The following is a 14,508-nucleotide window of genomic DNA, read 5'->3' as shown; positions in this document are numbered from 1 at the left end:
GAAATGAATTGTTTTAACTTTCAAGTACGCTGTAACTATAATTATGATATGCTCTCTATCTATCAGTGTGGTGATGAACCGAGTCTGGGATGAGCGAACTTTTTTGTATGACTTCAGTTGTCTTGACTCTAGTCAATTTGCAAAAATGACTTGAGTGTTAGGAATTATGTATCGTTAGCAAATTTGTCGGATCAATTTCATTTCATCAAGTAATCGGAATCTATAAAATTTCACCACACATTACATATGTTCTGGTTTCTCGCGATACGATGGTGTGAATTGTTCGATTATGCGGCCTCCATTGATATACCACAGACAAATCGACCTGACGGAATGATCAGAGATTACTGATGGTTTTGTCATAAACTAGTAGTGAAGTATTCTATGAGCAAATTATCCTTATTCTATAAATTGTCCACAGTTACTAGTACGCTGTATTTGTAGACGGTAGAGCAGTGGTCGGGAAACTTTTTTGTCCGAGGAGCCGTATCGGCCGTATATTTCGCATTTTTATTTCCAAAGCTCCATACATGTCCATCCATTGTTACATCCCAATGGAAAATTCATGACGTCATATGGTAACAGCGTAACACTAATTTGAACTCACTACATGGGATTCGTCGTGTGCGCCACATTTTCTGTGAAAAACTCGTAGACCTACTCATCATGCGGGTTGCCTAATCATGCGAAACTTGAGTTGAATATAAAATTTAAAAAACTTTTTGATTGAATTACTGTGGTCGAGAACCACGATATTTTTTTAAGATTAAGACAATGAACATTTCCAACATATGTAGACTACGGTAGAGGTGAGAATATTTACACGCTTTACAGGTAGCCTAATGCGTCTTTCGGTGTTGCATTGTGGTACTGAATGGCTTTGTAGTGTTGGTTTATTAATTGGCTAGGTTAAACGTTTTGCAAAATTTGAGACTTTTGTCGGTTATACGAGATCGTATAGGTTAGTACTGATGTTCCTTTTAAATATGAGCATCCATAATAAGATGCGTATGGTTGAGCCAAGCATGGCCACTACAGCAGTAGATATCCTGTGTAAAGTGGGATACGTCAGTTTCATACGGTCATGGGGACAATTGAGTCAGTGCCTCTTTTTTCGTCAGGATGAGGGCACTAAATTAGTGACACCTTCAATGTTTATTATTGCTAATTTATATGGATGTTCATTAGGGACTAGACTTCCTACATTTCTACTCCGCAAAATATAGCCTTGCACTAATATACTGACCTTAACCATCCGTCTTATATGATTTAAATAGAATTCGGATGAAGTTGTATTATTCGTTAACCATTGGCGCGGACTTAAATTGTATATCATGAATGTGTAGGTGAATAGTGTATCACATCATATCAATTTGTTTAGATTTCCTATATAATTCTCTCTTTTGGATATAATAATTGAATAATTTGAGGCTATACAGTTACTTACGTAGTTCTACGTGAGCTTGTGAAAAGAAACGCTTTTTGCGTGTATTCAAATCTTTATTCATTCCTCGTATCACAATAAAGGGCGACTCAGTCTCTATTTTTAACAGCAGACGAAATTCAATGACTTATTCATGCATCCAACTTCGAAAAAGCAACTTCACGAGTATTGTGACTGAACTTGACTTGACTCGAGTCTTCACAAAAATCGAGTGAGTTAACTTCACTCGAATCAAAGTGTCCAATGAATCGAAATGACATGTAGCTCGACGGTAGCGACTTGTTTCTAACACTGCTATTCAATGAAGTACAAGCTGTTCCTGTTGTATTCCATGACCCCTCTTCGTTGGTATAATATGCCGGACTATCATCATCGCAAATTGCTGACCCTTCACCATCCACATAGTAACTCACTGCACACGTTATGTCGCATATATCACGGAAAGAGCCGACAGAGCAGCTACTATTAAGGGACCCGTTCGGAATTGTTGGATTGGTGTTGCAGTTGTTGGCTGTTGACAAAAAGATTACCGTTATCTGTAGCAATAACTATATCGTATGCAATCTATACCTGCACACTAGGGGTCTTCAAAAATGACTTCTTTTTCAAATCGTATTGGATACTTGATAAAATTGTTAGGTGTCCTAATTTAGCCCTACACACCAAATTTGGTTCAATTCCAACCAGTAGCCGCATTGCTACAGGAGAAGAAAGTTTATATTTATTATATAAAATTGAATAACAAAAAATTTGAAAGTTCTTTGTTAACCCCATGGAAGTGTTAAGTTGTCTATAGAAACGAGGTTCACGAAATTTGGTTCAATTCCAAACAGTGGAAGCGGAGGTATTGCCGTCGAAAAATTTGGATTTGAATAAAATAGTATTTACGGTGGGCAGGCCGGACCAATATTGCCACTCTGAAAATCTGTAGCCCTTTAATACGTTTTTCAACAAAGCTAACATAACTGATGCAGAGGTGTAAAAATATTTTTTACGTAAAATCGATTTCTTTCTAACACATTTCCTTTATGCCAGTGGTTCTCAAACTAGGGTCTACAACACAATTAATGAGGACCGTGAATCATCTTCCATAAACTTCACACGACCTAGTAAAATAAATTTCGGGAATATATATCTTTTCAGGTCAATTATTTGCCAAGCCAAATTCGAAGGTGGTTTTAAATTATTTTGTGCGGTCCCCGCGATTTAGCGTCCATATATAAAGTGATTTTACTGTGCGCATGCCAACTCTCGAACAAAATCGGCATAATCGTTATAACTTCAACTGTATTCGCAATTATGATAGTGTGGCTTGAGGCTGCTTCAGTCTAGGAGTTTGCATCATGTGAGAGCTTCATCAGCACATCGATGCTGACCATTCCTGCGCCAAAATATTCCAAGAAATAAGAAGGCTTAGTCGATACGATGCTGAAAAGATCAGCGACGATAAAACCGCTGAGATAATTATCACCGCTTGTTGGTTGAAAACTCGATATTGATATGTCAGGCATCGAAATACGAACCACGTAGGAAAACAATGTTACTTGTATTGAGGTGTGAATTTAAAGAGCATTCCTTTGGTTTGGTCTTGTACGTGTGAGCGATTTCAATATCTTCGAGCATCGAAATCATCATCTAGGTTCACAAAATAACAGCGTGCTTCAACATGGTAATTATCAACTATGGGGCGCCTGAATTCAACGTGCGTAAAACCGATCACTGTTCCTAACTCTGAGACATGAAATCGTACGATGCATCAATATTAGCGCGTAAATTGTGCAGACATCAGTAACACGGGTACATGTCATGAAATACGTCATGAAAGATTAAAAACATTATTCAAGACGGATAACATTGACAGAACTTATTAACTATTAACATATTTCGCGATTCGAGCGACGTGAAAATGTCTGCGCAAATATTAGCATAACACTGATTTGCGCTTATTAAACTGATTGAAACAAATAATTAATTCCCGCACTCGCTGATATCTATTTACTCTAGTTCGTGAATCGAGTGATATCGTTTGTGAATCGGATGTAGAAAGGGTACTGATGAAATAACCGTAGAAGCTAGTACCGCACGAATCAGATTCACGATATCAAGTGTGCGTCGTCAGAAACGTAACTTAACATAACCGATATGTTCGCAAAAATCGGCTACACTCCATACATTGACACAATATAATCCAATCTGGTTGTTCTGTTTTGTGCTGATTTCGTAGAAGCCGTTTGAAAGAGTGCCATAGGACCGTTTCGCAAATTTCTTTAAAAAATTTGAGAACCACTTCTCTATACGCAGACCTGGCTAGGCATAGATAACGGACTTATACGACCAAATAGCATATGTGATGTATACTTTTAGAAAATTGGGGAACACATCTACATCACCCCTTTGAAGAAAAGATAAACTATTGATATTTTATCAATGTCAACATTACGGATCGATCCAAAACAACTCGTTTCAATACCGTGTTCACATATCAAATAGTATACGAATATTTTTTATCGTTTTATTCCGTAATCATCTCGAATTTTCCTAGTGTTACCTATATATACATATATTTAATATTGAGAATATCATCTCGCTGAGAGTTACTTGAAAATGGGGAATTGTCGAAAATCGAAGAAGATCGGAAAACACAAAGTATAGAGATCCATCTCCATTTGCATGAGTGTGTGGTATCGACCATACAGATGTACGTATGGTTTGAAAATTAACACATCGACAGCTTTCACAGCTTATATGATGTTCATTTGCAAATTAATTTGACGTTATTTTTTATACGAGCTTTGGGAATGCCACTACATTATGAGGTGTCAGTTACTTTTCCCATTCGATACACGACTTGCGCAAAACCATATTATCCATCCAAATCAATTTAGCTCCAAATCGTACCATATTTCTAGCTACACCATGTCATACCATTCTAGCGATTAGATAAAATATGGGTAATGTATGCCCTGATATTTTCCAAAATTCGGCGTATGTAAAACAGTCGAAGTTTGAAAGACCACTACAAATACATCGACTCACGTGTACATTTCGTATCCCCGTAATCCCACTCTCCGTCAAAATTGCTAGTGTCACTTGGGCGAGAGTCAACACATACTGCTTGGGCAATGCCGTCCACATAGTACCCGTTTGTGCATGTTATATTACATGAGGTACTGATAGAACTATTAGCAGCCAGGACCCATATTGGCATTCGGTAGGTCCGGAGCTTCATTGCATGTCACAGCTAAAAGAAAGTATAACGGATTTGGATATTCCGTCGATGACAAAAAAATCATTTCAAGAACTAATCTTTATTTACATTATTTTTAGAAATAAAATGTATTTGCCTTAAACAATTTTCTTTTAACAAGGTTGCCATAACTGAGGCAGAGCAGTGAAAATATTTTTTTCATAATTATTTAGGATCGCGAAACGTCTTCTAGAAAATTCACACGACTTCTAGTAAAATGAATTATGAAAATAAAAAACTCAAGTCTAGGAGTGTGCATCCTGTGAGTACATCATCAGCATATCGACTCCTTCTATTTCTGCGCCAAAAGTTACCAAGAAATATGAATATGACATGCAACTATAAGCATTGCAATCCTTAAACTATCAGCGGCGATTAAACCGCGAGCGATTTTGAAATCGAAGTTGATTCAGAACATAGAGTAGTCCATCCACACAAGTTAACGATCTGACATGAGCTTTATGGCTTGGAATGCAAATCTTCGGAATTTTAAACGTCCTTACGAAGTGAGAAAAGATTATTTGGCAAGGTAGAGAAGGTATCTCACTTTCGATCAGAAGATACAGCCTTTTCTTCGTAGGCCTACTTTCGGTAGCTTCGTGCATTGTCGTGATACTGGCATTGGTATGATACTGTTACGATGGGTTACTGGATGAGTTAGGAATCCCGATTTACAACTTAAGTGAATGGCAAATGCTTACAGGTGGCTCAAAAAGGATTGTAAAGTGTGGCATTCTGCAGTAACAATTGCACACTCACTTAGTCTTTGTGATTAATACTGAAACATCGAGAATAATACAGAAACATTGAATTGTTGCAATAGCACGACCAAGATTGGATCATCTATGTGTCAGCATCGAAATAATGTGTTTTATTAGTGGCCAGACAATAAGGATGCACATGTAACCCTGATACACATGTTCCACTGCCATATGATTGTTTCGGACAACAGACATTGAAAAGGCTAAAATATCTTAATAATTTCCCTGAAATCCTTGACCTAGTCAGAGATGGGCAAGAAGAAAATGTCCCCCAACATGTGAATGTGATTTCCAAGTATTACCTCTTATAAAAGCGTATGCGCTTGCAGCCCGGCTATAGTCGTTGCACGTTGCGACGTATTCATATAGTCCCCCATCGTCATCCGTCTCCGTAGCAATATTCCAAATCGTCCATGTCATATAATTATCCATAGAAACTATCTGACCAACGGTGTGGATCGGAGCATTGTAGTTTTGGTCCTTGTACAAAGAAGCTGACAATTCGACACAATCGAAACTTCGGACTCTATGCAACAGTATATTTGTTACACCAACTTTCCAATAAACTTCGTCCGACTCGAATTCCACAAAGAGCATGTCTGAAATCAATATCATCGTGTGGATGACAAATTCGTAAGGAAACATACAAGTCCGTTTACTTGTTTCGCAAATGAACGATTGCAACGAGCTGTGATCTACAGCTATCCAGGTTTCATTGAATGGTTTGACACATGCACCACTGTTATAACTTCCCTCGCCTTCCCCTGCTGCCCTTCAATAAATTTGAATTGATAGACGTAGCGTATTTTTGTACAATGTTAAAACTGCAGCAGTTCGAAACTACAGACTAGTGATGAATGTCACAATTGGAATTAGATGGGAATTCGGTGGTCGTGAAATGATGCTCCGCCCATGAAGTTTGAAGCATTAAGTACATTGCTTGCATAAAGAGATGAGACCCATGGCAAGAATTAATTTAGGTCGTCAAATTAGATTTTGAAACGCTGTTGGCATGTTGATTGAAATAAAGGGGAACCGATAAATAGTGCTTCATTTAACCATCTTGATTCATCTTGTAACAAAGGCTGAGGATCAATTCCTTCGTCGACATCCTCAGTCCAGTACCAACCAGATCCATATAAACCGGTGTCATACTCCAATCCGATTCGAAAGGATTGGTTACATCCCCTGAATTGAAACGATAATGCTATTTTCACATAATACCATATAAACTAGGCGGACATATTCAAGATTTGATCAATTTTATATTTAAAACATCATGTGGTAAAACGGGGCTCACAAACACTGTGCCCGCGGGCACCATGTCGCCCACAAGCACCAAAAAAGTCGCCGTTGGTGGCAGTGTCAAATATGCAAATGAGAGCTTGAAATGTCGTAGTGGAAAAGTTTACCATCTAAGCAGCAATTAAATATGCGTCGGTCTACCCTGGGAATATTTGAACGGAGTTTAGGATCGGGCTGTTGCTCATCTTGCCACCTTGGAACCCGAAAGGAAGTCTAGTCAATGTTTCTTCCTGACGATCCTGCACCCAGTTCGGCTACGCAACAGAACTAGGGGACGCTTGCGTGAGTTGCATGAAGAGTTATTCGTTCTTTGTATGGAGCGGGAAACCTCTACAGTACTCGGATTGCCGACGTGAAATATTTCAACCCACCTTCAGTAAAAATGGGATTTAATGGTAAGGAAAAGCTACCAATCACTCCCACTAATTATTACCGAAGAAGTAGCTCTTGATTTCAAATAGGTTGGTGAGATCTGTAGGTGAACACATCTCAATAAAATATTGATGATTGACATAACAATGAATGAGTTCAAAACCAATCATCATTCATTCAAAGGTAGAAAACTTTCGTTTGTATGCAGTATGATATGGAATGTTATCATCAGGATCATCTTATAGCCTAATATATATGCAAGGTCTACGAATATTATATCAATCTTTTGTCACCGACACATGATGTTACCACTGCACCAACTCCCCGGCACAATTGACTATATTAGGTCATATATCAGGGGGCGCCAACTCGAAACGGGTCGCGGGTTACACTTCAAATCTCGTAGCAGCCGCGGTATTCATGAATTCAATATCGACATAAAAAATACAACCACGTTCTAAAACTCCACGTCAGTACAGCGCTGTGCTACCTAACATAGTTGATGGGCATAGTAACTACAAAAGAATTATTATTTCAAAAAAGGAATACAAATAGGCCTACATCATCATTATCATCAATTTCATTTTATTTCGAACAATGAGCTGTGCACGATACCTGGAAATGCTTTTCAGCGACTAAGGAATCGATGTCACCAATATCAGGGCTAGCTATATAGCCTACGTTACTAACTGAAATAACATATCCCAAAGCTTGATCTTGTGGGGAAGCCCTGAGCCACCGCCCCCTTTATCATACTGGAAAATTTCTCATCCCCTCATTGTCGTATCGCACAATGCAACCATAATGCTAGCAATCCCAACGGATAGTTTGATGGCATTGAAGGCTGTGACTGTTAATGTGAGAATTCTGTAATACACTATAGGCCTACACTTAGAAACGACTATTGAAGTGATGCGTATCGCTCCGACTGCGGACATTTTTTCAGTTGACTGCAGTTCCGTGTCCCCTTCAGATGCTTCCACCGACAAAAAGAGGGGGGCGCTGCCCCCAGTTTGCCAACCACTGCCCTAAGCCGTTTTCTAAGCGTCTCGGTCTTGGCAGTGTTTGGGTCAATGCACGTCAAGACATAATATGCCCCATCGCCTATTGATATCAGCTGATTCTTCTTTGATGGAATTCTGTTGTTGTCGCCATTGCAAGAGCCGTTTTAGCTAGTGACGAATAGTGATGTTGGACACAGGAGAACAGCTTATTTTGAACAATAACAAAAATATGTTGAAACTGTGTTCAATGTCAATATGGTTTTCTTAGCTTTTTTCCGAAATCTTAAACCAAGTCGCGGGCCGAACAATACGACCTCCTGGTCCGCGTAGTGCTAACCTTTGTCATATACGATGATAGCCTAAATCTTGCGGCTTACATTCAAATCGTTGCCTCTAATGAGGCTCATGTATGATCATTGGTTATATTGGTTAAGACGGCATAGCATAAAGGTTCAACTTTTCTAGGCCGGTATGGCGTTAATTTGCTCACCTTCGTTGTTTCTCGTTAATGAATGAGGTACAGGCCGTGCATTCCGTTTGATGGACCTTTCTTTCGTGTAATGTAGGTCTGTCACCGACCAAGAATAATAATTACCTTAATAATTGATCCACAGCTTGCGACACATTGTCTGACTTTATGTGAGCCAAATGTCCAGAATCCATTTCCCTATTGCAATATTCGGATGCTTGAAGAAATGTATATTGATGGAAAATGCTGGTGTAGCGATAGCCGTCGATCATTATTGAAGCAGATGTACCTATATTTAGACGAGTGCATTTGGACTCATTCTCTTTTTAAGTGCTGTTCGATATACTTACATACTGAAAAGGCATTCTTCGCAAGTAATACTATAGCTATAAAGCACAAAATAGTTTTCATCCTTTTCCTTTTCAATATACGTGTAAATCACGTGTTCACTGAATTATTAATCTTATGTCATATATCAGTGATGCATATTTGATGCACAAGTACGATGTATGTTATATATGCTGGAATGCGAAGGCAAGACAACCGTCAATCCGAATTAACGTGAATAAACCTGTAAAATTGTATTTTTGATATCTTAAACACCCATCCTTAATATATACGGTTCCGCAAATATATTGAGATGAACATACGTGATGGTGATAAAGCAATAATTCAGATTAAATCTCTTATGACGATGGGCAGCTTTACGTTTGCGCGACCTTTCACGTATAGGACATGTTAGCTTAGTGTGCAATTAGTGTAGTGTACAATGTGCATGAACCAAATTCGCTAACACAAATACACGTTAACCATGCCATACCGTATCCCGAGACAAACATCACAGGCGATGCAAATAAGCTGAAGGTAAGATATTTATGAGTAGCCTAATTGAGCAGATGTACAGAGATCTCCCATGCCATGACGTATTTCTTCCAAACAATCATCTGTCTATTCAGCATTATTATAGAGTAGGTCATTCGAGAGTCCAGACGCAAAAACGAGTATTTTTAGTCTACACAAAGGATTTTCCGTAAAAATTGTACAATCAGGAGTTTTCTCCTTTCAGTTTCGAAAAATACGGTAGCAACAGTTAATTGACATCGTTTGGTATCCTGATATTACATAGCAATGAATCTCGAATAAAAGCAAGAGCAAAAAACTCGGAACTACTGCCTACTAATTTATTTAAACAACTATGAAAGAGTAGAACATGCAATGTTCAGAGATATTATGTTGCCAGGACCGCAACAGCAGTTCGTCAGCCCCCTCAATAAAACCATGTTTTTCGTCCCCATAGGCTGGTACCCTATACTTACGGTAGGGCTTTGCCCCCACAAACCCTTTCGGAATCGCTCAAGCTAACCACAGCTCAAAAACGTCCGTGCGACGCACCCGACTCAAAGTGTCATTTCTTCACGGGGCGCAATACTTTTTTTTATATATGGATGGCATTTTTATTGTGGGGCTCGGATTTTCAGGACAAAATATTATGTAGCATCCATTCAGTCGGTCATGGAAAAGGGCTAATCCGACTTCGGTTTCGTCCAAAATGAAGGGTCTTTTGGGGTCAGGGTCACCTCGCCTAGATACTTTTCCCAGGACACTTCGAATGTCAGTCGAAACGTCATTATCCACGTCTTGAGGCGTCGTATCACAGTAATGGCCGACGTCGAAATGCTTATCTCTATGTATCGTGCGTTTTGGGAGGGGAACCTGTGTTAATTTCACGACAATAAATCGCGCGAGGCGCGAAGTGAATTTAAAATTAGCTGTATAAATATGGAAAAAGATAGTCTATAATTTATGGTAGCCTATTTAGTGATATGATTTTGGCTCCCTTCGATCTAGCCCCCCCTCAAAATCGAGGATTTTGAATGCGCCAGTCAATGTCCCAATGGTGACTTGAGTTATGACTCAACACTTCCATCTGAACATTTGCTGTCTTAGGAGGTTACTTGCGTCGGAGTATTTAATAAAAATCTAGACTTTTGATAGTAATCTGCTGAACAATACTTAATTGCATCAGGTTGGATGAAATCGTCTCACGGATCGTATGTTTGTCACATCTGCCTTACACTCAAAACAAAAAGAGGATGGATTGCGACTAAATAGGACATTTCGGAGTCCCCGAACGACGTTTTGGTTTTAATGAAATACAGGATAAAATCTCTTAGGAGAGGACATATGATGTCCGAAATATTTTATGTATATGCGTTTTTCAAATCTATTCAATGCGCATGTTACAAACGATTTGGCGTACATGCTTGGCATGCGAACTTCGCTTTCGCGAAACATCCATATGAACGTTGAACTGTGCAACAGCACAGTTTTAAGGTAAAACATTCTAATGAATATTTGTTGCAAATTCTTGCGACTTACTCTTTCCCTTCAAATACAAGCTCAGAAATACTAAAATTCACCTTTCAGGGAGTTCGATCGAAACGCAGCATCGTGATACCAATTGTTTAATTATAAAGGAGGCTTAATCTATTGAATACGCCACCACACATGACGTGCCCCAACAACAGTCACAGTTCGACTAAAGAGTGGCACAGCAACTAGCAACCAAGACAGGCCAAAACTGGTCTCTTATCACAAATGACACGCATGTGTTGTGTAATTCCACTGATTTATATAAAGCTCTTACATCCCTTTCTATACGTTTTCTGCGAATAAAATTTCCTTTTGTGTGTCGTGCACATATTATCATTACTCGCGAGTCGCCTATTGAAGAAATACCTCTAGACCTATCGATGATATTTACGTCCATTTGGTAACTTAGTATATTTCCGCAATTCGCATTTTGACTATCTCATGTCCGAGCACTTGTTGCGCATCGTTCGCTATGGTATCCAACAATTGAACTTAGGCTCCTATAATCATGTAAATAGTCTCACTGCCCAATATATTCAACAGGCCTTATATTTTTACTATCGCAATAAAAAAAACTCCAAGCTACCCATTCCGTACACCGCAGCAGTTTTTGCGAAATCACAAAGGTATATAAACTTGCCGAGCCAACATTATATCACAAAATGTGCTCGATGGAAAATCGTTATTTCCAATATTGAAGTTATTATCTTAAATTCCACATTCGAAGTTTATCCCATTCGCACAAAAGCATTCGAAATATCAAAATTACGACTTTGTCTCTTATAAATGATTACGGTGCATCAAACACGATCATTGTGCAAATGTTGACGGAACATATAAAGAGGAACTAGTAAGGACTATTAAATGCCACATGCTGTTCAACCAATACCACCTTATCAAAGACAAGAAGAATGATTCGATGTTCAGTCTCGCATGAAGATCTGATTTTAAAAGTATGTCAGCAGCATGTCCTTTGCTTCCAGGATATATATCTATATTGTATATATAGTATAGATTCTATACCATATTTCTTCAATGTATTTCCAAGAAGGCATGGCTGCTCCGAAAACAATTCAAACATAATGGCGAAAACGTAGTTATATTCAAGACAAGGCACGTGAAATATACTTTTTGAAGTGCGTATAGCCAGTAAATGCGGTTATCCAATTTCGAATTACATGCTTAAAATACGATGTTCCGTTTATAATGCGAAATAGATACGCATAAAACAACACATCGTTAACGACGTAAATAACAAAACTTCGACTAATAAGACCTTGCAAATTATTTATTTAGGAACCTTTCCTTAACAAAAATGCAGCTACCTCAGAAACTGACTGCTACTAGAATATTCGGCGTCTACATTTGGGGGAAGGGGGTGTTGTCCGATGACAGGTATATAGGATACCCATAGCAGCGACTCGTACATTATTGTACCACAATGCTGAAGTTCGTGCTGACTTTTTATACGTTACCAAATCTATTAATTGGCACAATCAAATGCTATAATAATCCTTTAAAATATATAATTTTTGGCTTTGCCAACAAATTCGACGAGGACTTGCGAGGGTATTTAAGCTTACGCATTAGCGCGGTCTAGGTCAGTCCGGTAAATTTCTATACTTGCTACAGTTAACACCCCACAAACAAGCTATACAGTAGCCAAAACCCCAATCGCACGGACTCGGTTGTTATTATACAATAAACATATCAGATCAAGATGGATCCCATACGCCTGCTAGATTTTTTAAATTCGACAACGGTGTATTCTTTATATAAATGTGATTGGTTCTTGTAAAAAGCATCATTCGCTGACTACCTACCTCATGTAGTGTATTTCGTTCTTTATGTTGTGTGATATAGGGTCGAAATCACAGTGGCAATTAAATAAATATTCATAAAGTGAAAGGTGAGTTTTTCGAGAAAACTTTTGTAACAAATCCACCAATGTTTTTGAGATTGGCAAGGTGCATTCTCGTTTAGCGTTGATTTCATTATGCTGCCAACGCCAGAGTGGTCAGAAGATAGAATGCAATGAATTGCCACCACAGATGTTACAGTGAAATGAAAAATCTAATATACTAAAAGGTTCACCGTGCAGAACTTACCAAGGTTCGTTTTTGAACGTGAGCCTCTAAATTAGTGAGGTTCAGACACAAAACGCGAACGTGAACCCCACGTTCACACCATCCCTTGTGCATATGTCATCAGTTCGCCCATCGGCGACCAAGTTAATTGGAATATAGAAGATTCCAGTTCAAATGAATCCAATGAAATCAGAATTTTGCTGCTGAGCAGCTGATGCAATTCAACGCCCGACACTGGACAGTGGACAGTTGCAGCATTTCACGAAGCCCGGTTGAGTAACTATCAACTGTCCAATTTTAAATCCATTCAAACCAACAGGAAAATCGCACACTAAGTATTTTGAACACGGGAATGCGGCGCGCATGGGTCCAAATACAACATAATTTAGAGAAAAGGAACGTGAACCCGTCCGATAGAGAGGGGAGAGGTGTATCTCAGAGGCCTCTGGTTGAACCCGACGTTTCTACCGAGATGCCATCGCTTCGTCTGATTACGAATTGTTGCTTACCAATAAGTGATGTAACTTTGTACATCTAAAATTGTAGTAAGTTTGGTCAGATGAGCATCAGTGCCTTCTGCGAGTGACGTAATGATATTTCTTTTTTAGAACGGACGTTATTTGTGCGCGGCACATATTATCTGTACGTGCAGACTATGTCAGCAGTGTGTGCACTGTGCACGCAGCTTAGAGGTAACTTTGGTGGCAACCCACACGTATCCCGCCGCCCTATTTCTTGTCGCTTTCTTTTCTATACTGTATTCTTTACTTTCATTCAGTGTGCATGCCTCCTCTTTTCTACGCCTAGGCCAAGGTGGGTGTCCGATTCCATTGACAAATCCAAGTCGCTTCGACATCTTCCTGTCTATTCATTGTATCGCATTTCTTGTGGTGTATTGAACTGATAAAATTGCTAATAAACCAATGATGATGATGATGATGATGTGTGGGGAATAACGAAGAAGTGCAGAATATTTTTCCGAAATAGACGTCGTCATTTTCGAATAGGCCTATATAAATATGGAGGGCAAAAAATTTGTGTCGAGGTTCATGGGAACCACTGGGATAGATGAAACACTAATAATGAGGCGACTTTGCTCTTCTTTGATGCTACAATGAAATTGCTGTCTTGGCCATCCGAGTCTTGATTTGTATGACTTGGTCGCAGGGTGTAATGACTCGAGTAGCAATTTGTTACTCGGCTTGACTCAAGTAATTTACTTGAAATTCCGAAATGAATGGACTCGGCTTGAGTCAATTTATTTATTGTACTGACTCGTACTCGAGTCATTGCATATGACACCATCAAAACATATGACTCGAGATTTGATCGGTCAAGACAGTCATAGTGTTTTGAGAAAAAGACTCGGGTCGAGTCACCAAACAAATCGCTACTCGATTCTTGCTATAAACTGTCACAATGAACTGTACAATACTGAATTCCGTT

General features: G+C 39.0%; 2 protein-coding genes across 2 annotated transcripts in view; both read right to left on the bottom strand.

Moving 5' to 3' along the window:
* LOC145437845 (adhesion G-protein coupled receptor G7-like) overlaps positions 1-5,878 on the bottom strand; it is a 449,423-nt gene extending 443,545 nt beyond the window's left edge. Inside the window, exons 1-2 of the mRNA XM_080315184.1 lie at positions 5,755-5,878; positions 4,481-4,685 (exon numbers count right to left, since the gene is read on the bottom strand). Of these exons, the coding sequence (XP_080171310.1) occupies positions 4,481-4,673 (193 nt within the window). The 5' untranslated portion in view covers positions 4,674-4,685; positions 5,755-5,878. The remainder of the gene's footprint in view (positions 1-4,480; positions 4,686-5,754) is intronic.
* On the bottom strand, positions 5,447-9,340 carry LOC145437922 (uncharacterized). The gene is made up of 5 exons (XM_080315294.1): positions 8,729-9,340; positions 6,512-6,640; positions 6,112-6,224; positions 5,755-6,051; positions 5,447-5,469 (listed from the first exon to the last, which is right to left on the bottom strand). The coding sequence occupies exons 1-5, from the start codon at positions 8,872-8,874 to the stop codon at positions 5,447-5,449; spliced, it is 708 nt and encodes a 235-aa protein (XP_080171420.1). The 5' UTR covers positions 8,875-9,340.
* Between the last annotated feature and the right edge of the window lie 5,168 nt (positions 9,341-14,508).

Source organism: Botryllus schlosseri, chromosome 4 (assembly GCF_051294905.1).
Source record: "Botryllus schlosseri isolate E-star chromosome 4, Bs_hap1, whole genome shotgun sequence".
Taxonomy (NCBI): Eukaryota; Metazoa; Chordata; class Ascidiacea; order Stolidobranchia; family Styelidae; genus Botryllus; species Botryllus schlosseri.
Note: the sequence above shows the minus strand (reverse complement) of the source record. Positions and strands in the feature narration are given on the sequence as shown.